The sequence below is a fragment of the Aulonocara sp. 'chitande type north' Nkhata Bay genome, linkage group LG6, assembly GCF_057382095.1.
Source record: "Aulonocara sp. 'chitande type north' Nkhata Bay isolate Kocher_YH1m ecotype deep benthic linkage group LG6, A_spYH_male_GT1.1, whole genome shotgun sequence".
Classification (NCBI taxonomy): Eukaryota; Metazoa; Chordata; class Actinopteri; order Cichliformes; family Cichlidae; genus Aulonocara; species Aulonocara sp. 'chitande type north' Nkhata Bay.
In genome coordinates, this window is record NC_141349.1 from 25,138,993 (window position 1) to 25,161,114 (window position 22,122).

The window sequence follows — 22,122 nt, forward strand, 5'->3', positions numbered from 1 at the left end:
AGCTGCCTCCACCAGTGTATGAATGTGAGAGTGAATGAATAGTGGTATTGTAAAGCGCTTTGGGTGCCTTGAAAAGGGCTATATAAATCCAATCCATTATTATTTATGTGATTACTCCTCTTGATAATTAAATCACTTATTCAAAAAAAAAGTGGTCCTTATTAATATCAATTTGAGGCTAGACTGGGTAAATAAAGTAGATAACTTCTGACGTTACAGTATTTTTTCACATAAAATTCCTTCATTGTGTTTTTGCTATATAGCCCTCTGGTTGTGTGCAACCCCCCTTCCCTTACATGTAGTGTTCTGGTCACAAGTGACCAGCCAGTTTTAACAGCTCTTAAATTAACATAAGAAACATTTTTCACCACCAGATTCAGTTCAGTGGGTGGGTCAGTGGGTCGTTCAGTGGTCATTCACTTGGCCATTCAGTGAGGTATTCAGGGGGTCAGAGGCCAAAGGGGCGTGAGGGGTGGATTCCCATTAATTTCCTAAAAAAACTCAAAATTCAACGAAAGAGGTGCTCATCACTTTTAGATGTTCAAGTGCATCGTGTGGAGGATGCCACAAGTCCTCAAGGAAATCGGATGTAAAACACAATAGTTATGAGTTTTTACATTTGTAAATCGGTCAGATTTGACCTGAACACGGCAGGAAGGTTTTAAATAGTCTATCTCTAATTAGCCTTCTTGTTACCTTTAAATAAACTTTGGACTATAAAACTATGAATCATGTCTCCCAAGCACTGAACACAATAGTTTAGACATTTTAATAATTAAATAAACAAACATATTCCTTCCGAAACAAGTCTTGTCCTAAGTCTTCTAAGCATGCGCAGTGCTAAAACGGAACTGTCCGTCTGTTTCCCTGGGTTACCATCAACAACTTCGCTAGCCCACAGTAGCTTCAGTATGCTAGCGTGGCTTTAGGGTCTCGTGTATCATTATACATCGGCATAAAAATATGTATAGAATAGGTGATTAAGCTTGAAGAGCAGCACGGGAGGTTAATAACGTGTTTAGAGGCTAATTAGCTCGAGCGAATGAACCCCAGCTAGCATTTTAGGGAGCTGTTTACAGCTTTAGGATGACCGAGCAGGAGTACGGGACTCTTGCTTATTCAAAAAGTCCGAAAACATCTAAAAGAACAACATTTCAGGTAAGGACCGTTTCTAAACAAAATAAGAAATGAGCGGCTCAGTTAAACCTGATTATTAAAGGAGAATCATGTTAACCTGAAATTATGTCGCTTTAGGATGAACTCCAGGCTGCTGTCTCTGCCAGGGCGACCAAAGCCAAGACAGATCAGTACACCTACTCTGATGACTTCGAAGAAGATGAAGATGGTATAACGAAAAAGAGTTATTATATCTAAAAAGGACTCTAAGTGAATGGAGTAGTTCATTTGTTACAGAGGGATAGTAGCGAAGGTTAAAGGGAAGGCTTAAAAGATGGACGTAAGACCTGCTGTGATGCATGGTTTAGAGAGCGTTATACTGAAAAATAGACTGGAAGTGGAGCTGGAGGTGGCAGAGCTGGAGATGTTGGGATTTTCAATGGGAGCGACTGAGATTGACAGCTTGGGTTAGGCTGTCAGGAGACAAAGCTAGAGAGAAGGTTGAGATGGTTTGAAGACATGCACAGGAGGGATAGTGGATGCTGCAGGTAGAGCTGCCTAGATGTAAGTGAAGGAGGACATGTAGAGGGTTGGTGTGACAGAAAGGGATGCTAGGGGTAGGGTGGGAGGGAAGAAGATGATTGATTAAAAACAACAACAACAGTGTGTGTGTTGACAGTTTATCTTTTTGTTTTTCAGATTTTTTAAACAGACTCCTTAAATTAAGAAAAAAGAAGACAGATCCTCTCAAAGCTGGGAAGAATAAAGCCAAAATCATTAACAACTTTGACCTCTCAGATGATGAAGACAAACACAGGAGGACAAAGAAAGTTTCATTCCTGAAAACAAAAAGAATCAGCTCTCCCTCCAACAGCACCACTGCGTCAGAGTCACAAGAAAAAAACGAGCCCCTAGACTCACACACGGCTGCACGTGATAGTTCTAATGGGTCAGCATCTTCACAACGCTCCACAGATGACGCACAGTTTAAAAATGCTCGTGTGGATTCAGCTGATCCTCAGATCACAAGAGAAAGCTCAAGTAAATCTCTGTCATACCAAACATCAGACGATACTCTCCTGGACATGCCTTTACCGTTACCATCTGACAGCAGCGTGGTGGAAACTCCAGGGCCAGAGCAAAAGAGCGGCTCTGCTGCTGAAGAAAGCTCACAGACTTCACAGTTATCAACATGTGACCTGAACCACACAGCTTCAGCAGGTCTGTTTAGTTTAATACACAATACTGCTATCAGGAATCAGTGCAGATTTTACATTTAGATTTACACCTGTCACCATTCAGATAGTGTTTCAGAGAGGGAGCCACCAAGACCTAAACCCCGGCAAAGGACCCTAAGATTGAGCTTTCACACTTCAGAGAAGCCAGCTGAAGACTTTCAGGATCTCAGCAGGCCTCAGACTTCTTCTGTATCAATTCCTCTCTCAACTGATACATCTGGCACCATAGCTGTAAGGAGCTGCAGTCCAGCTGTGCTTTGTTAATCAGTGTTTTAAGCTGCAAACTAAAATGAAACTTTTCATAATCAGAGGATGTTTGTGATGTTGTTTCATCATAGTGGACAGAAGGAGACCACACAGTTTCACCCTCTTCAAATAAGAGTGCACGGTCTGCACTCTTCACAAAGTCCACTGTTGATTCTGGATCGAAAGGTAATGATCATAAAAAAAATCTTCAAAACCTTTTTTTCTTTTTATTCAGGACATTTAAAAAAGGGCAACTACAGATAATATGGTGTGACGTTAGCAAATCGTAAGGAAGACGAGAATAAAAATACTTTTATATTTATAGGTATTGGAGTTTGCATGCAATTATTGATTAGTTATGCACTGACTTGGGCAGCAAAATTTAACACAAAAAATATTCATTAAAATCTGGACTTTAGAAAAATGTAGAAAAATGTGTTGTTTAAATATATATATATATATATATATTTTTTTTTAAACCTACTGTGGGAGAAAAATCAATCACTCCACATTATAATAATCATTAAAAAGTCAAAAGAAAATAACCAATATTTTTGCTACATGTCTAATTAATGCTCTTAATATTTGTTTTATTGTTTTAGATGGCTTTATTTCTGATGACAGCAAAGAGCAGGAGAGGAACTACTCCACATCATTTGAAGAATTTACTGTAAGACATATTCTGCACTGTGTAACGTCGCTGTGAAGTTTAGTTTTTTTTAATGAATCACAGCTTATTCTGAGGAGAGCTCCAGCTTCAGTTTGTGTGGGTTTTCAGTCACTCGGCTGATGGTAGTCTTAAGCGCTTGAGTTGAGGCAACAGGACTGTTTTGTAGGTTTGTGAAGACGTTACACATGTCATCTAAGAGGCTTCTTATGTTCTAAAAACTGATGGAGAATTCTGTGTATTTAACCTATAGCGAGGTCGTCCTCTTGGAGGTGGTCCTGAGAGTTGTTGACCCACCTTGTAATTATTAAAGGTCACATGAGGGTCTGAAGGTATGAATCAAGGCATGTGTCATTACGCTGCATTCCAGATTGAACACATAGAAGAAGCCTTGTGGATGAGAGGTCAAACATCTTCACGAACCAAAATCAAGTCCGGTTGCTTCCATTTCAAGAGTCTAAGAGCTCAGTCTGTGCATTGTTGTCTTCCAGGGATGCTCAGGAGATCCCTCAGCTCATCTCTCTCATGTCTCTGAGGAATCTGTTGAAGCAAGGTTGGTAATCAAGCTGCAGTAGCAGAGCTCTATGTGTGAAGCAGACCTGATCACTTAGCTGGCCTTTCTGTTGTTGTTTTGTTTAAATTAGGACTTTGAGTTCTCACTCTAAGACCACTCCAAGATCTCAGAGTGCATGCTCCAGGAAAGTGGAGTCCAAGTATTTGGGGTCTCTCAAAGTTCTGGACCGTAAAGTCTCTTTACAAGAGTCTCAGCCACAAGAAGCAGATTCCCTCCGAGCTGCCATTTATCAGGTCGGTGTGGTTCTGAGGGTGTTGTCTTTTCTAGTTTTTTTTACATTGTCAGCCATGCAGTGGAGAAAAGCACTGTGACGTACCCTTATATCTACAGTTAAAAGTCTGTGTGTAAAAGACAATGAAAACCTTACTCAGCACTGCTCCGAAGAACCATGCAGCTAAATATAGAGTAGCAGTGGTTTTACTAATCTAAATTAAAAGAGTGTTTCGTAATCGTGTGAGTTGTTGGGAGAAAACAATGTACTGCACATTGAACATTTAGATTTGAATGAATGTGTGTATGTGTTAAGCGGGCCTCAGAGTATCAAAAGCACATTCTCAGTCCAGTAAAATCCACCCTCACTTTTACAAGGAATGGCTCAAAAAGAAGAAGGAAAAGTCGAGGGAGAACATGCAACTGAAGAAGAAAGAGGCCATGTTGAAAGAAAAAAAGGAAAAGGTGAGTCATCTGTGTTTTAGACAAACTACAGAGCACCTTACAAGCTTTAAAGATTACATGGATGCTCTTCAATTTTTTTCAAAAAACAAACAGGAAGAGGAGGCTAAAAAAGAAGATGCTGTTGCGTTCTATGAGGCTTGGAAGAAAAAGAAGGCAGAAAGCCTCAAATCTAAGGCCAAAGAGAAGGAAGCTGTGAGTAGAAAAGAACAAAAAGCAGCTGAGGAGAAAGAAGAAAAAAGGCAGACTGCTCAACAGGTAAAAGCATACATCACTCTGACACCTATAATGAGATTGCTTGTGTGTATCCGTGAGGTTAATTTGGTATTTTAATAACAATTAAAGGTGTTTGAGAAATGGAAACGTGAGCATGATCATCTGCTAAAAGAGAATTACAGAAAACAAAAGGAGGCTGAAAATAAATTGAAGCTTAAAAACAAAGAACAGGAGGAGGTGAGAAAAAGGGACAGCAGGTCTGCCTTTTCTAACTGGTGAGTGGAAATCATTCATTATTAATTTGTCCCATTTATTTAAAGGTGATGAAAAGAGATATCTCTTTTTTTAAGGCACTGAGAATTCATTTTTTGCAGAATGGTCTGAACAACAGATCCAAAAGATGACTGAGCTTTGCTTTTAGTGGTGGTAATACATAGATTTAAATGTGCATATATGTTTAATAAAACTTGTAACAGCTGTGGTGCCGGGTTGAAAAATATCGCCCACCAGATGGCAGTCAAAGCTCAGATCTTCATCCACTGTTTATTTCTAAAAACCTCACAGAAAAGTCATGTATACTGATTTTTTAATCCTCTTTTTAAACATGATTAAGGTGTGAAAAGAAGAAAGAAGTTATCGATGACAAATTCACGTCAGAGCGCAAAGAAATCAAAAATAAAGCGGAGGAGGAGAAATACATGAAGGAAGAAAGAGATAAAATGGCTTTAGAGGTGTATGAAAACTGGCTGGTAAGTAGAATTATTAATGATTATTACCAGCATCTGAGGTGCTGCTCGCCGCATCCTTTTTTGTTCATGAGACAGATGGTCTCTCGCTTAGCAGTCGCGACCAGGCTCCAGTGTGAACTCTTCTTTTGTGACTACTTAGATGGCACTGACAGATTTCACTGCTCAGGAGGGGAAAATCTGAACGTTCAACCAACTGTTTCAGCATATCTTTAATGAAAATGTTGTGAATTTCTTCTGATTTAATGCTTTTACCTCATTCTGTTTCTGAGAATTTTTTCTGAAAGTTTTTAAAATAAAAAAAGTGTGATAGCTTAATAAGATCAGAACCTTACGTTATATAGATTGTAGATTAAATCAGCATCTAAATATATTTTTTGTTTGTGTAACTTTTTGGCCAAATGAGCCTGCATTTTACACATAAAGCTCAAATTAAATATGTACAGTACTGTGCAAAACTGTTGATCCATCCCTCATTTGTTTATATTTTGCTTCCAAGGAGCCAGACTTGGCGTTGAGTGATAAATCTCCAGGCTTTCTGAAGGTCTGCTGGACATTTTTGAACTCATTTTTAGAGGATTTCTTTGTTTTTTCTTGTGGATCACCATGCAGTAATAAAAGTATTCGTATGAAATATTGACTTTCAAGCTTGTTGGTATTGCACCAGGTATGGCTCAAGACTTTTGCCCAGTATTGTATATCCAGCCTTACTCCCTCTTTGATTAATCATTTCCTGACCTCGGAGTTTTTTGTTGTGTTGCCTTGGATGTGCGTGACTCGTAGCGCAGTAACTCTCTCCATTTCATAGAGCTTTCACAGCATGACCACAGTTATGAAATTGTACACGTCTCTTGAGATCATAATGGGCGTGATCTTTGACTCAGAGCTTTGTTTTGTCTGCCTGAAGTCCATCTTCCCCCTCGATGTTCAGACTAATTTATAGAGACGAGATCACATCATCCCTGTCAGTACCCGTTACATACATAATTGATTTGAACTTTTATTAAGTTAAATATGAGGTTCACACCACTGTCCCACGGTCTTCTTAATTTCTGGTTGTATAAGGCGTTGTTATCAGGTGTACAAATCTAGTATTTTTGAATATATTGTATGTGTGAGCAGTCCTTGTCCTTGTGGCTAGTGTCACAGATTTTCTTGTTGTTCTTTAGGCAAGAAAAGATCTAGAGCAGAAGAGACGCAGAGAAGAGAGACGGATACAAGAGATACTCGGAGACAGCCCACCTCCACCATGGAGCCCCCCAAATAAAACCATACCTTTTCGAAGATGACGAATAAAATGTAACATAACACCCGTGTAATGTCTGTTGGTGCTATGTTACATGTTTTTGCAAATGCAAGTTTGTAATGTATGTTGTTCTCTGATAGCTACTTTCATATGATTTTGTATTAGACAGCAGATCTAGTGTGTGTTTATATTTTTATATGTTTTCTAACTCAGATGTTTGCAAAATTGGAAACAGTTGTGGGACAGAATGATTTTGTGATATGTCAAGGAAAAATTCATGTATTTAATTTTTTAAAATTGTATTTGATTATTTTTATAAATATGTTTATGCTTTAGCATGTAATAATAATAATAATAATGATGATAATAATAATGAATGTATTTAAAGGCCCTTTACAGGCACTCAAGGACACGTTACACCCAATTAAATATCATATTATGATTGAAATTACAGTTGAAAAACAACTTAGAATTAAAAGTTAAGATAAAATTTTCAATAAAACAACAGACAATTAGGGCTTAACATGAGAATGTGCAGTAAAGCAGTTTAACATTGTTGTTGTTGTTTTTGCTGATTCCCTTTTAATGTTTATTTTTGTCTTCTGGTTAAGAAGAACTCACAAACCTGCAAATGATTTATTTATTTTTTGTATTGTAAGGGCATTTCAGTAATTACTTAATAACTTCTCACCCACAGTTATGTTTATAAGTATTTGGAGGAAGACAGGTTTTTGTATTTTGCCTCTGTACACCACCACAGTAGATTTTGAGGTGCAGACTTCCTGTTTTAATTCTGGGGATTTAACTAAATATTGAATAATTGTTTTACACAGGCTCCTATTTTCACAGCTCAAATGGAATTAGAGAATTAACTGACATGTAGGAGGCCCAAAATGCAGAGTCATCGCCCAGATGTGCCCAGAGATCACGGTGACTGTTGTGGAGGTCAATGGGTCCCGTTAATTCTCATTCATAATACCATTATCTAAAAAGCTGATATGAGGATAGTCGGACAGGATTAATTGTTAGAGATCTGGTAAAGCTTTAACTAGCAGCAGTTGGTCATAGGCTGTATTGATATGCTCACCTTTGAGATTCAAATACAGCATCTCAGAAATGCTTCAAGCTTCTTTCATTTATTTGACAGAATTCTAAACATGGTTTAAAAAAACAACTTTAAATTGGTTGCTTTCCTGGCATGGAGTTGACTTTTAACTGTAGTTCACAAATTTTCAACAGGGTTGAGGTTAGGGGGTTGATATTCCAGCAGTTCTTAATGGCAGGCTTGATTCTTAGTGGTCTCTGGGTTGTTGCTGAACACGTTTGAATAATTTGTACAATTATTTGAACTAATCACCCTGGAATCTGCAGTTGTTTAGAAGTGGCTCTAAGAGACCTTCCTGACTATGAAGCTATGATTCTCCCTTTTAGATCTCCACTGAGTTCCATGGAGCTTTGCATTGTTCTGAGAATTGGTCAGTCGAATATTTGCTGTCTTAAGTCATGAAAGATGGATACTATACAATTATTTCATCTCGGAAAAAGAACAATTACCATGACATTCATGTCCATGATGACTGTAAACTTCTAACCACAGCTCTCTATATAACGGTGTAAAATGCTTTTACTTTGAAGGTATGATGCCGGAAGTCTGACCAGTAAATAAATAGTGGTTTCTCCGAAGAAGCGCTTCACTTTAGGTTGAGGTCCAGGTGAGGAAAGTTGTTGCAGAGACTTCATTGGTGTGGTTTTTATACGTCGAGCTCTGGTTTGCTTTCATTTATCGTGTGTAACGGAACCGTGGCCGTGGGTTTGACGCCGGGACAGGACACATTTAGCGGAAGAGCTAACACAGTCTGCGCATTACTGAAGTTCAGAGACTGTCGAGCTGGCAGAGGTAACGAACCGTTAGCTAACCCGCTGACAACAAACACTTACCCACTCATTCATTTTCGTGTTTAGTTCTCCCTGTTTGAAGGAACAGAACTTAAAGTAGCTTCATCGTTCTCCTGTCGATGTGCCACATCAACGCGGGGCAGCTAACGCGAACTAAGTGAAAGGCATCACCGATAAAGGGCTCATTTTTCATCTCTGCTTGACGTGGCTGAGCTGCAATAAAAGGCTCTTTATATTCCACCAGGCTACAACTGTGCACCTGGCAACTATTACCGCGGCACCACCGAGGAGGTGAAGTACTCCCGGGGAGGATTTTAGACAGAAAATCTAATTATTTGGGAGGAGCCACTCCCCTCTGAGTGTAACAGGGAATCAGCTTACCTGACTTGTAAAGTTGAGGCATCAGCAAAGCAATTATTTTCCTGTGACGGAACTAGTCATTACTGTAATTTTCTGTTATTTTGATAGTTGGATGGTAGCGTTTTACTTGCTTCTTATGCACTAATATTCCAGTCATCATCTGCAGAGAAACTGGATCTATAACGTTTAAACTATTAGAAATATGTTTGAGATGCTGTTAAAATGTTTTGTCCTCGACTATTTGAGCCACAGTTTTTTCATGTTTTTTTCATATACATACCGACTTTCATGATAGCAAATTCATTTTTAAAAAAAGATTTTGTTGACAAAGATTGTATTGTTATGAAGCTGAAATTATGAGTGAGATCATCGATTACTACTTACTCTTCATCTTCAAATCCTTATAAATTGTTTTTTTTAAGTGATTTGGAGCAAAAACTGTCCAGGACTCCTTGGGACCCCCTCCTCTTATTTTCTTATCTGGCAAACCCACTGATAAGCTGTTGGCAAGCACTGAAATGTGTACAAATAAGGCTTGCTTGATGGGTACTTTATCTCTTTATTTGCAGGGAAGTGTGTTCACTTGATAACTTTATAGCTCTGTGTTGTGTCCTCCCCAGATGTTTCAAATAAAGAGGATCTGTTGCATTGGTGCGGGTTACGTAGGAGGCCCAACATGCAGCGTCATCGCCCAGATGTGCCCGGAAATCACAGTGACTGTTGTGGACGTCAATGAGTCCCGAATCAAGGCCTGGAATTCTGACACTCTGCCCATTTATGAGGTAGCGTGCCATTATTTTAAAAAAACAAAAAACGTGGCGCTGAGGATAGTAGGACAAGATTAATTATTAGAGATCTGGTTAAACTTTAACAAGCAGGAGTAGGTCATAGGCTATTATCCTGATATGTGCAGCTTGAGATTAATATTCAGCATCTCAGAAAAGCAGTAAAGTGTTCAGATTCATTAAAGTGTTAAAGGAGTAGGTGTAGCCAGGCAACAGTTCCAGGCAAATGTTTTTGTTAAACATTGCTCCACCTCATGGACAAAATGAAACCTAAATTACTTCCAGACTGTGTTGCAACTTTTCTACGTCAACTCTGACCACGGTGTATTGCATCATCGTGAGTAGTTTAAGGTTAGTCAGTGGTCACTGTGAGCTGGTGTTGCACTCTTCACGTCTATTTTTCCTGCTGTCTTACTAACACGGCCTCTCACTTCCTCCCATTTCAGCCTGGACTGAAGGAGGTGGTTGAATCATGCAGAGGAAGAAATTTGTTTTTTTCCACAGACATAGACTCGGCTATCAGGGACGCAGACCTCGTCTTTATCTCTGTGAGTCCATCATTTAGCTCCACACACACACAGCCCTAGAGCCCGACTGATCCTGGATATTCGGTGGTTGAATATAAGTGAAAGATGTCTGTCAGTCTTCAGTTGTATTTAAAAGAGGAGATTGTGGCCTTATTATTTAACTTCTCAGCAACGCATGTAACATGCTATGCAGAACACGTTCTGCTCAGCTGTGATGTGTAACGGCTCTGTAATGACACAGTTTCTAATTTACTCCACTTTTCTCCTTTCTGCATTAAGTTTCTATCTTGTTCCAAATATACAGTTCAACACAGGCCGATAATGATCGACCAAAATTTCATTAGGGTTCTCCATCACACACTGGTTTTGCTTGTTTGGCCCACTGACATAATTAAACTGCACCTCTCCTTGCACTCCTCCAGGTGAACACCCCAACAAAGACTTACGGGATGGGGAAAGGTCGCGCGGCTGACCTGAAGTTCATCGAGGCGTGCGCCCGGCGCATTGTCGAGATGTCCGACGGCTACAAGATTGTCACGGAGAAGAGTACGGTGCCAGTGCGCGCCGCCGAGAGCATTAGACGGATATTTGACGCCAACACCAAACCCAGCCTCAACCTGCAAGTGCGTACCGTCACGTGAACAAAGCTCTTCGACCTTTGCTGAGCTGCTTGTTTCTAAAGTTGTGCTGCCGCTTCAGGTGCTGTCCAACCCAGAGTTCCTCGCAGAAGGAACGGCGGTGCGGGATCTGAAGGAGCCAGATCGCGTCCTGATTGGTGGAGATGAGACTGCTGAAGGTCAAAAGGCGATCAGAGCGTTGTGTGCTGTATATGAGCACTGGGTCCCCAAGGAGCGCATCATCACCACCAACACGTGGTCATCTGAGCTCTCAAAGCTGGTGAGTGAACCTCTGGGTGAGGTCGACCACAGAGAACAGTTTCGTAAATCTGTTGGTTGTTGTAGCAATTTATTAATCGTTTGCAAAAAAAGGCCAGTTTTCTTGGAAAATATCTCATGATTAATATTTTTAATATTTAACAGTCAATAAAAAAATAAATTGCCAGAACTACATAGATTAGATTTGTGTTTATTAATCTGTTTCCAAATAGCTGCTCTTTATTTAATCCGTATATTGAAGGGTATATAAAACATGGAAAAAGGGTCAGATAGATGAACTCTGCTTGTAGAAAATAAACTGTGTAAATTATTAAGACAACTTTTACTTTGTGCTGTCAATTAATTTCTATGATCAATTTTAATCAGCTAGTTGTTACTCATTTAGCGAAAACGTTGTATTTAGTTATTTATTTCATGTGTGTGAGACGATCCACTCCACCCTACCTTTCAGTCTGTCTGTGAAGCGGTCCTTTTATGCAGGAAATTGAGAAGCGCTCTGGCTGAATGTTTCCATTCAGTAACGTCTTCGCCCAGTGCCAGTGCTCTATAAAAGCTCTTGGAGTTAGTTGCTGGGCGTCTCTCCTGCCCTGAGTCACATTTGATTTCTGTGGCTTCTTGGTTTGCTTGTTGGACTAAATGTCCTTGAATGCACCATCTCTTGACTCGTGCATTCACTTGCACTACGGATCACATTGATTACACACACCACGGCTCAATTTCAGGTCTTTGTTCGTTTGATAAAAAAAATAAACTTTTTTTAATTGGATTTGTGAGTCTCCTTCTGTCATCGCTGAGTGGCCTGGTGTATGAGAAGTGTGTAAGTGATTATCACAGTACTTGTCCTTATCACAGAGCTAAACGAGTATTCCTGTGTGTCTGTGTGCAGGCAGCTAATGCATTCCTGGCACAGCGAATCAGCAGCATCAACAGTATCAGTGCTCTGTGCGAGGCCACTGGAGCCGACGTGGAGGAAGTGGCCAAGGCGATCGGCATGGACCAGAGAATAGGGAACAAGTTCCTTAAAGCCAGCGTAGGTGAGAGACAGTTTGTTTTCACATCCGCTGAACATGTACGAATGTTTCCCGTTCATCTCTTTGCTGTTTCTGATGCCTCGTACAGGTTTCGGTGGAAGCTGTTTCCAGAAGGATGTGCTGAATCTGGTGTATCTGTGCGAGGCCCTCAACCTGCCTGAGGTGGCTTCCTATTGGCAGCAGGTGAGAGCGACGCTCCTTTAGATGAGGAGGAGTAGTGGCTGAAGTCAGAGCCTCTCCCGAATGACTGAACACTTCGCCTTAGGCTAAGGGAGATTTTGTGGCAGAATCAATGCAGAACATTTTGGACATAACTGTTTATTTCCAATTAAACAACTTGTACATCTAGTACTGAGTAGTGACAGTAGCACTTATTTTATTATTATTATTTTTTTAAGGTGATCGACATGAATGAGTACCAAAGACGACGGTTTGCCTGCAGGATCATCGACTGTCTCTTCAACACTGTTACCGGCAAAAAGATCGCCCTGCTGGGCTTCTCCTTCAAAAAGGACACGGGTGACACGAGGTGGGTCTCCTCCTTTTATTTTGGCCATTTCTTTCCCGTTTTGATTCACTTGAAATGGCTTTGTTAAACTTTTGTTAATCATAAACCTCAGTGTATGAAAGGATAATGAAGAGCCCATTTCAAACCCTGGGTTTGCTCTTTGTACATACAAAACCTGCAGAGTCACTGCTGACTGCTTTAATGTGCATCTGTGAACTGTAACCTCGATTGGAGCTGACATCAAGGTGTTCGTGTGTGCACGTGTGTTGTGTAACTCCAGGGAGTCGTCCAGTATCTACATTTCTAAGTACCTGATGGATGAGGGCGCCAAGCTGTTCATCTATGACCCCAAAGTCCTTAAAGAGCAAATCATTCACGACCTCTCCCAGCCCAGCATCTCCGAGGACAACCCAGAGAGAGGTGTGTGTGCAGTTTGCAGGTTGCAGTTTCCAGTGCAGTACTGAAAAACTCATTGTGTAGTTAATTTTTGTCAACACCCTGATTTACTTCATGTCTGTATGAGTGAACCAGGTGGTTTAGTGTAAAGACACCTTCAGCTCACTTCAGTACCTGGCTGCAGACAGCTTAAATAAACATGATTGTAATGTGTTAATAAGTGAGCTATAGAGATGCTGCTCTGTGGGTGGTGTTACCTTTGTACAGGGCATTGCTAAGCAAACTGGTTACGGGCTCGAGCTTGACACTTTACATGCAGACAGGAGAGGTAATGATGTTATAATCAAACACCTTTAAGATCAAAACTATTAAATGACTACTCCTTTTCTGATAATAAAATCTGATAGGACTTGAAAATAAACCAGAATTCCAGGATGTATTTAATAAGATTTATAAAACTGTAACTCTGACTGTGCTGTAATAGTTCAAATTGTCTGTTGGGGAGAATTTAAGCCAACAAAGTATATCATGTCCTCTACACCCACCAATGTTATCTTTGGGTGGGTGTAAAGGACATTTTCAAGAGAACCTAAGATAGGATAGGGACACACCATGTCAGAAGCGACTAAACTTCTTAAACATCGCCTGTTTTTGCTCCATTCCTGCTCCATATTTTCATTCTTGAACTTTGGTACAATTCACATTTCAAAATGATCATTGTTTGGCTTTTACTGGGCCTTGGTGCAGAAAGTGTTTGTCTTTCCTCTCTTCTGATTGGCTGTCCCTCACAAACAGCAGGTGTGAAGAGCAGGCGGGCGTGGCAGCTGTAGCAGAGAGAACCACATTAGATATTGCTTCTCTTAGATGCCACTGAGATCTCAGTAACTTTCAGTTGCTTTATCAGTAACTAAAGCAGCACTCACTAACACTAATTTGTTTGAACTGTTCTTCATTTTTAGTGTCTGAGTTGGTGACTGTGACATCAGACCCTTATGAGGCTTGCCAGAGCGCTCATGCATTGGTCATCTGCACAGAGTGGGACATGTTTAAGGTCCCAGTTACATTTTACTACTACTTTTATTTTTTTTAAATGCTTCGTATTTGAGGAATATGTGAGAAAACATTTTAATAGTCATATCTGCTTAATCCCACCACAGGAACTGGACTACGATAAGATTTACAAGAACATGCTGAAGCCGGCTTTCATGTTTGATGGCCGCAGAGTGCTGGACCACCTTCACCCTCATCTCCAGAGCCTTGGCTTCCAGGTAAGATTTACAAAAAAAAAAGTTCCAACCCCTCCATCATGTAAAAATCCAAAGTATTTAAGTTTTGGTTTTTTTGGTTTGTTTGTTTTCCTGTCTGCAGATTGAGACCATCGGTAAAAAGGTGACACCAGCACGAATCCCCTACACTCCAGCAGCTGCTGGTCCTCGAATCACTGCCAGCGACGTTCCCACCAGCAAAGCAAAAGTCTGAAACTCATTTCTTCATCACTCAACATGCAGCAGATTCCTCCTAGCCTTTCCCCCCCTGTAGCTGGTGAAACAATCCAGATCCTTCTCCCTCAGATGCTGTATCATGCCCGATGAACAGTGTGTGTGGGGGGGATTGGATGAGAGCTGCTGATCCTTGAATCCAAAATTTGTGAATGATTGTTTTTTGTTTTTGATTAAAGCATTCCATATGCGGTTAGTTTTATACATTTCACATATCAGGTACACCTGTTGGACTGATTTCTGATGAACACTATCAGCCTGAGTGTTATATTTACTGTACAATCAACTATTGTTCTAAATCACAAATTTTATACTTATAGTATTTTTTATAAATCTACTGTATGTTAGTCTGTCCTCAATATCTGTGGCTGTTTACTCAAAAGGGCCAATGCAAGTAAATTAATTTTTCTGTTTTGTCTGTTTCAAAAGTAATAATAAAAAAATAATAATTAAGAAATGACAAACTGCAAAAATGTGACCTTTAAGACTTTTATTTCTATAAATATCAATGTACATTTGAACTGATCGGTGTGCAGCACAAACATCTTTCTTGTCCAGCTGTGACATTTACACTGTTTTACTCTAGGAAAAAGTGCACTTTCTTCCAAATTGGCTGTTCAGCAAATACACGGGTATCAAAATCTTTTGCCACCCATTTACCTGCTGGGAGGCTAATTGCCCTTGCTTTGTACCTTTCTTCCACACAGTACAGGATGGATGGTGCTTCTTGTTTTTGTATCACAAGACTGATCAAAAAAAAAAAAAAAAAAAAAAAAAAAAGGATCCCGCTTCATTAAATCAGTTCTAAAGAAGCAGACATGAAGATTGTATAGGAATTTCTTTTACTTATGTATTAATCACATTATTTTATTGTATAATGCCTTGGTGCCACTGGATTTTAACATGTCTCACACTCATACAGTAAGACAAATGGTGGGGGTCTAGTAAGGAAGTTGGTGGACGCAGACAACTCCACAGGAAGAGTCTTTTGTCTCTTCGAGGACTCTGGGAGGTAGCAAGGGAGTGTGAACCTTAAGGTGTGAAACAGCTGCGTACTGCCTTTTGTTCCTGAAGAAGGTATTTAACTGGGAGCCATGCTAGGCTCAGGGAGACTCTGCTGACCGTCTGCCCCGCGGTCATGCAGGCTCTCCGCCAACTTGGTTGTCTGTTGTCTTTGTGTGTTTGGATTAAAGAGTGTTAGCTACTGCTCGTCTGTAGGCTTTATTTAATCGAAAACTTCCACAACAAGGTGATCGTGAACAGAGCCCACTGTTAAAGGTCAGTAGCTGTTGAGAATAGATTCCTTAATATACATCATAGTTAAAGAGAATATAGTTTGGGATTGATTGTAATATTACAATATGGCCGTTAATGGGTGTAAGAAGGCCTGGAATGGGAACAAAGAACTGGGGTGCAGGGCAGGAGGACAATCAACCTGGGCCAGGAAGCAAGAATTACTGAGGGTGAGGGGCAGGCAAAGGGACACTACCTTAAAAGGAGATGGGGTCAGGGTGTCAGCACCCTTGGCCACTGTACTAGTGTATTTCCATTGTGGGGGTGTTTACTGTAGGGGGGAGGAGACCAGAGGCTATAACTGTAACTGTTGTGTGGAGTTCTTTAGATCAGCCTTTAGCATAGGACTGCAGTGTGCTGATCTCCAGATGCATCTGTAAGAATAATGGGTAATAAAAGGATTGTGTAAAACATGGAAACATCTCAGCGTGATCTCTACCAGGACCAAAAGAATCGCAGAGACCGGCGTTGTCTCAACATAGCTTTTTTTTTTTTTTTAAACCCAAAGTTCACTGAGACGAGGGATGGGATTTAGGAATCCCCAAGGAGCGGAAGCAAATTACAGCCTCTGCTCCTGACAGCTGGGCGAGTTGGTGGACACTCGGGTTACCCAACGTGTCTGCTGTTTGTTCTTTGATAGTCTCTTTAAAATGCAGCCCTCTGGCTTTTTCTCAGGGAACAAAGAGCAGCAGTTAGAGTATGGTCCCTGTACTTACAAGTCTGTTATTGTCACTTCTGTAGCTTTATTTAATGCCTCCCACAAACATTGTACTAATATTAAACATGTTTCCTGTGCTGTACTTTAAATCGGTGCATTACGTTACAGATGGACGAAGCTCATTTTGTCACTGCGTACAGCTGAACGCACACAGCAGGCTCCTCATTCTGCTGCTTCTGTTTCCCTCTTCTTCAGTAGATTCTTTAAGAAGAATTCGCCTGTGAAGAAAGAAAAGAAGAAATGCACTGAATTCATCCATCCTCTGCTTCTTGTCCCGTTCACAGGAGCAGCAGTCTAAGCAGAGATCCCCAAACCTACTTTCCCTGCCCACTTATCCCAGTTCTTCCATGGGGGACCCTGAAGCATTCCCAATTCACCTGAGAGAGATAACCTCTTAAGGCTACTGTGGGGTCTGCCCCAGGTCCTCCTCTAAATAGGACATACCTAAAATACCTCATTTAGGAGGAGGAGGAGTAGCAGCTCCACACCGATTCCCTTCCAAATGACTGAGCTCTACATTCCTGTCTCTGAGGGGGAGCCCACCCGCCCTTCAGAGGAAGCTCATTTCCACCACGTGAATTGATCTAATTTTTATTGAGTGATTTGGCCCAAGTTTTACTGCTGAATTTGTCTGAAAATGCAAAGCCACGTTTAATAACATGATTTCTCTTCTTAACTGAAACAAATTAACTGTCTCTCTTTTGTCTTTGTAATCATATAATTATGCTTATAGTTGATATCCCTGATCACAGTGTTTTGTTTTTATTTTTATCTCTGACCTAATATCTCCATTTTTATTTGAATGTTTTTGGCTTAGTTGGCTTTGGACAGTCACGAGGATGATTTGTGCACTTCATTAGGCACTCTTTTCCCCACCTGATCGTCTCTTTAAAAAAAAAAAAATTGCAATGTTTATCTGACAAAGTCTATAATATGTTTCCAGAAGTGCAAAGTTGAAAATATGTAACTAAAATGATTTCATATAGAGATTTAATATTCTTTGCACACTGGCTGGACATGTTGAATATTAATATATCCAAAAAATACTAATAAACATTTATTAACATCACTTCTCACCTGCTTTGTAGGAGGATCGCACCAGTGGTCCGCTGGCTGTGTAGGTGAAGCCCATATCACTGCCAACTTTTTCCCAGTGGGCAAACCTCTCTGGAGTGACATATTCCTCCACCTAAATCCCAAAGACACGCACAGAGTCAGAGTGAATGTGTCTGTAGCCAGCAGCACAGCAGTAGGAGTGTTTACCTTTAGGTGGCGTTTGGTCGGCTGCATGTACTGCCCGAGTGTTAGACAGTCCACTTCTGCCTCTCGCAACTCTGTAATGACATCCTGTCAGAAAACTGTAGAGTTTGTCTGATTTTTTATAATGTGTGTGTGCGTGAGACAGCGGACTACACACCCGTCATAGTGCTGATGATCTGTTGGTCAGTCTCTCCGAGCCCCAGCATGATGGAGGTCTTGGTGAGCACCGTCGGTTTGACCTTTTTAGCGTGCTTCAGGACGCTCAGAGACTGATCAAAGTTTGCTCTGGGATCACGTACATGCCTGTAAATACACGACAAACATCACTGTGCATCTGAGAAATGTCTCTGCTGCACCACCTGCTGGTCAACATGTGTTACTGCAGTGTAACGACATTGCATGTTGTTATTAACTTTAACAATACTTCACACGAGCCTGCTTTATACTGTGTGTTTATGACCATGAATTTAAGCTTTTTAATGGCAGAACTAGAAATTAGATGCTCAGATTTTGACTCTGAGGACTTACAGTCTATTAAAAATCCCTCAGTACCTTTGTAGCTCGCGCACTGTTTCCACATTGTGGGCGTACACGTCTAATCCCGACAGGGCGATCTTTTCCACCGCTGCCAGGTCTCCACGGAAATCAGGAGTCAGGCATTCAACCAGAATCTGAGGATTTCTAGCAGGCAGGATCAAAGTTGCTTTTACAAAGACATTCAGATAATGTAATAAATCCAAAAGGGGCGGAGTCGTGTTTACCTTTCTTTCAGGTTAGTAACCGTCTTAGCAAAGTGCTCCGCTCCACCATCAGCAATATCTGCACAAAAATACAGAGAGAAGAAAAATCTAAGATATATATGATATATAATATTTTGAAAATGCCTTGAATTTTATCTTTAATTTGTGGACATTTTTGTATTTGTAAACTGAAAGTTAAAACCAGAACAGTCTGATTTCTTTACAGCTTTATGTTATTAAATTCTACAAATTGCAATGCAGTTGATCGTCACTCATGTAATTCTTGCTGATGCACAACAGCAAGAGACTCATGCAGATACAGTCAGGTAAGAAACTAGTACCGTCTCTGTCGACCGAGGTGAGGACCACATAATCCAGTCCCCAGGCGGCGATGGCTTTGGCTGTGTTGTACGGCTCGTCAGGGTCAAGAGGCGGAGGCTGACGTGCTGTCTTTACTGAGCAAAACCTGCACCCACGGGTGCATGTGTCTCCCATCAGCTACACACACAAATACATTATCTCGCTAAAATAGAACAAAGAATCCAGACAAATACAAAACACTGATATGGCAGCGCCAGTTCATAAAAGAACAGATGGTGAATATTAAAGATTAAAGTGCTTCTTTGCCCTCTTCAAAAACTGGAAGTAAATTCAGAGAGCAGCAGAGACTCACCATGATGGTGGCTGTGGCTGTGGCGTACTCTCCTCCTCCCCAGCATTCCCCGATGTTCGGACACCTGGCCTCCTCACACACCTGAGATAACAGACAGATTATTCATAAATCACAACAACAGTCATCTAAAGATGCTTTATATCGTAAGGTAAAGACCCAACAATATTAGAAAGAACTCCAAAACCAGATGAGCTCCTATGAGATAGGACTTTGTGACAGAGGGAAGGCAAAAAAAAAACAACAACACAAAAAACACTTCAACAGGAAGAAACCTCCAGCAGAACCAGGCTCAGGAAGGGGCAGCCATCTGCTGAAATCCAAACTGGGTGCTGGAAGCTTTGGAATTTTTTGAGCTATCCTACTGCATTTAAACTGTTTTAATGGGCTGTTTAATGTTTTGGCTGCTGTTACACGGGAATTTCAAAATTTCTTTCTTATCTTATTAAACATTTTTCAGCCTTTCTGTTGAAGGTTGAATAGTCAAAAACGTAGCATGTGCCGTTCAGTGAGCTGAGAAACTGCAATATTTTGATAAGTGCGTCAGTGCTACAGCAGTGTGAAGGCGAATCAGCGGAGACCTTCAAAGATCACATTAGTTGCACCTCAAACATTTCTTTAACAGCAGCCAAAAAGCAGCTGGGCTGCCTGACAACTTACAGACGGAAAACTTACCGTGTGAAGGTTGAGATCTCTCAGGGTGTTCTTCAGCCTGTTGTAATTCTTTCCAATGGGGATCTCAGTCTTCAACCATGGAGGAAGCCGCAGCCTGACAGGAACAACAGCAGACAGCTCGGTGTCTAACAGTGCTCTCATCTCTAAGTATCTGTGTCTAAATACTGCTAAAAAACGTTTACTGATAATAAAGAAACCTGCTAGGTCAGAGCCTGCAGTGCGGGGAAGAGCTCATTGAGAATTAGTGGCAGGCTGTCAGGTCTGCCTGATGCCCCTACATGTAATAACTTTGTCCTCATCTGTATTTTGAGCTCTATGATGAAAAATCCTGCATGCATTTGGATGCGTTTTGCTACTAAACAGTCGTTTTCTTAATCTCAACTTCACTTGCATCTTTTGTGACTGGCTGCAGGGCGCTAACCAAGCGCCCGTTACTTTTTGCATGTGTCGACTTCGCCTTTAATGCTCATTATGGTGTTGAACTGTTCTCTATAGCATGTGTCTGCACATTTATGGTAGAGCCGAGCAGGCCAACAGCTCATTATCCAACAAACACTTTTATATTTCCTCTGAAATCCATTTTTCCATTTGAATGTTTAATGCAAACATTTTGACTAGCTTTTACTGAAGCTTTAACAGCGTTGCTTATAGCAGTGTTTGTGATGAAGTTTTGGACTCAGAGACTCAGCTTCTGTTTGTGTGCATTAACAGAACAAAATAAACGTGCAGATGCTGATTTCTATACTAAATGATAGTCGACCTATCATTTAGTATAATCCAACAGCTGCTACAAGTGAAATGCAGTCTGTTTATTTTTGTCAGTGATCATGAGTTTAAAACTCAGACATGCCAGCATCTTAACATGGACTCAAACCAAAGCTCAAGCTCCCCGGGGCCTGAAGCCTCACCTCTCTCCCTTCTGTCTCTTCAGGGTGCCTTTGTACTCAGCCCACTTGCTTTTTTCAGATAATTCCCCTGAAATAAAGTCTTGCAGGTCAGGCCCGTCGTCTCTGAGCAGCTCCTTCTTTCTGTCACTTCTCTCCGGGGAGGGTCTGGTTGATAAGCAGCTGGTGTAAACCTGCAGAGCAACACTGACGATTAGTTCAGGAGCTTCTCTGTGTTTCTACACACGGCAATTCACACTGACAAGGTGGTCACGACTCCGGCTACTAAACTACATATTCGCTTAGACACATACAATCTGTCAGAGGCCTCCTGACAGACCCAGCTGGGAAGCCCGCAGTCAGATTTTTTCACCGGCTGGAGCCGTTAATAGACTATCCGAGCCCAAGTTTGTTAGACTGAGTTGTGAATTTAACTACTCACGTGTGGGATGCATCTGGGACTCAGCCATAGGTGGTTTGTGGAGAAACGACCCGCTACGCAACAACTTTGCTTGAGTAGCGCCATGACTTTGGCTAGCAGGCGGTTAACGTTGGGATAGCACCTCGGTGAACGACTGCTTTGGTCTGGTGCTTCACGTGAAGCGGACAGAATTGGAAAGTATTCTTTAAAAAAAATGAGCTAAACTTTCAACGTAGGTGATTTTTTTACGAACTTAATGGGTTATAGATATATTTTAAAATGAAGACTAGACGAGCTGGAACATAACATTATGGCAGCATTAAAAAATTTCTAAAACAAAATAAGGCAACAGATGGACTAAAAGATGGCCATTAATGATGATAATTTGAAAGGGACTTACATGAAAACATGTTTAAATACTATTTAACAAATTGAATCAGATTCAAATTGAGAGACAATACTCAATATTATACAATACTTAAGTAAGCGAAATCGCCCATCAGTTATAATGTTGAAATCCCTTTGCAGTGAAGTGACAGTGAACGCGTCTCTGGGAGTGCTGAATGTAGACTGTACGATGCCACTCGAATGCAGCAAAGCTAAATAAAATGTTTGAAAAGCTTGCAGTAAAAAATAACAACAGAAAACGCTGCTCTTTAACTTTTGGAGTCTTTTTGGTGGTTTGCGACACCTCTGTTCAAATATTTACATCCAAAATATGCGCTCCTCGATCGTCTGGTAATGCCTGCTGGTGGCACGTACAATTGCGTGGTGACGTCGTCCTTTCCTCCTTTCCTCTGCTACCGGCGAGGTGAGGATAACCGAAAAATTGTTGCCTTGCT

General features: G+C 40.9%; 3 protein-coding genes across 5 annotated transcripts; 2 read left to right on the forward strand and 1 right to left on the reverse strand.

Annotated features, from left to right (window-relative positions):
- Positions 1-863: 863 nt before the first annotated feature.
- Positions 864-6,785, forward strand: map9 (microtubule-associated protein 9). Of its 2 annotated transcripts, none has more exons than XM_086295803.1 (13): positions 864-1,158; positions 1,255-1,345; positions 1,816-2,337; positions 2,419-2,585; positions 2,693-2,786; positions 3,203-3,270; positions 3,759-3,820; positions 3,912-4,074; positions 4,430-4,516; positions 4,610-4,771; positions 4,859-5,004; positions 5,343-5,478; positions 6,645-6,785. In XM_086295803.1, exons 1-13 carry the CDS (start codon positions 1,087-1,089, stop codon positions 6,762-6,764), a joined length of 1,890 nt encoding a protein of 629 aa, XP_086151929.1. In that variant the 5' UTR covers positions 864-1,086; the 3' UTR covers positions 6,765-6,785. The 2 variants fall into 2 exon arrangements, with proteins under 2 accessions (XP_086151929.1, XP_086151930.1); XM_086295804.1 differs by lacking the exon at positions 6,645-6,785 and adding an exon at positions 5,975-6,536.
- Positions 6,786-8,360: 1,575 nt separating this feature from the next.
- Positions 8,361-16,142, forward strand: ugdh (UDP-glucose 6-dehydrogenase). 2 transcript variants are annotated; one of them, XM_086295815.1, is made up of 12 exons: positions 8,361-8,433; positions 9,598-9,759; positions 10,209-10,310; positions 10,712-10,912; positions 10,989-11,186; positions 12,072-12,219; positions 12,305-12,399; positions 12,615-12,745; positions 13,005-13,144; positions 14,080-14,171; positions 14,278-14,388; positions 14,489-16,142. In XM_086295815.1, the coding sequence occupies exons 2-12, from the start codon at positions 9,598-9,600 to the stop codon at positions 14,597-14,599; spliced, it is 1,491 nt and encodes a 496-aa protein (XP_086151941.1). In that variant the 5' UTR covers positions 8,361-8,433; the 3' UTR covers positions 14,600-16,142. The 2 variants fall into 2 exon arrangements, with proteins under 2 accessions (XP_086151941.1, XP_086151940.1); XM_086295814.1 differs by having other exon boundaries at positions 8,392-8,618; positions 14,489-16,139.
- Positions 15,095-21,458, reverse strand: lias (lipoic acid synthetase). The gene is made up of 11 exons (XM_086295816.1): positions 21,302-21,458; positions 20,884-21,053; positions 19,976-20,069; positions 19,304-19,384; positions 18,972-19,128; positions 18,652-18,709; positions 18,443-18,571; positions 18,048-18,193; positions 17,894-17,964; positions 17,708-17,819; positions 15,095-16,848 (listed from the first exon to the last, which is right to left on the reverse strand). The coding sequence occupies exons 1-11, from the start codon at positions 21,383-21,385 to the stop codon at positions 16,793-16,795; spliced, it is 1,158 nt and encodes a 385-aa protein (XP_086151942.1). The 5' UTR covers positions 21,386-21,458; the 3' UTR covers positions 15,095-16,792.
- Between the last annotated feature and the right edge of the window lie 664 nt (positions 21,459-22,122).

Coding starts and splice junctions, on each gene's coding strand:
- map9 (XM_086295804.1), top strand. CDS start 1,087: ATGACCGAGCAGGAGTACGGGACTCTTGCTTATTCAAAAAGTCCGAAA. Junction 1,159..1,254: donor CTAAAAGAACAACATTTCAG/GTAAGGACCGTT, acceptor ATGTCGCTTTAG/GATGAACTCCAGGCTGCTGT. Junction 5,479..5,974: donor AGGTGTATGAAAACTGGCTG/GTAAGTAGAATT, acceptor TTTGCTTCCAAG/GAGCCAGACTTGGCGTTGAG.
- ugdh (XM_086295815.1), top strand. CDS start 9,598: ATGTTTCAAATAAAGAGGATCTGTTGCATTGGTGCGGGTTACGTAGGA. Junction 10,913..10,988: donor AACCCAGCCTCAACCTGCAA/GTGCGTACCGTC, acceptor CTGCCGCTTCAG/GTGCTGTCCAACCCAGAGTT. Junction 11,187..12,071: donor CATCTGAGCTCTCAAAGCTG/GTGAGTGAACCT, acceptor GTCTGTGTGCAG/GCAGCTAATGCATTCCTGGC.
- lias (XM_086295816.1), bottom strand. CDS start 21,385: ATGGCGCTACTCAAGCAAAGTTGTTGCGTAGCGGGTCGTTTCTCCACA. Junction 18,710..18,971: donor CACCTCGGTCGACAGAGACG/GTACTAGTTTCT, acceptor ATTTTTGTGCAG/ATATTGCTGATGGTGGAGCG. Junction 17,965..18,047: donor GATCATCAGCACTATGACGG/GTGTGTAGTCCG, acceptor ATGTCATTACAG/AGTTGCGAGAGGCAGAAGTG.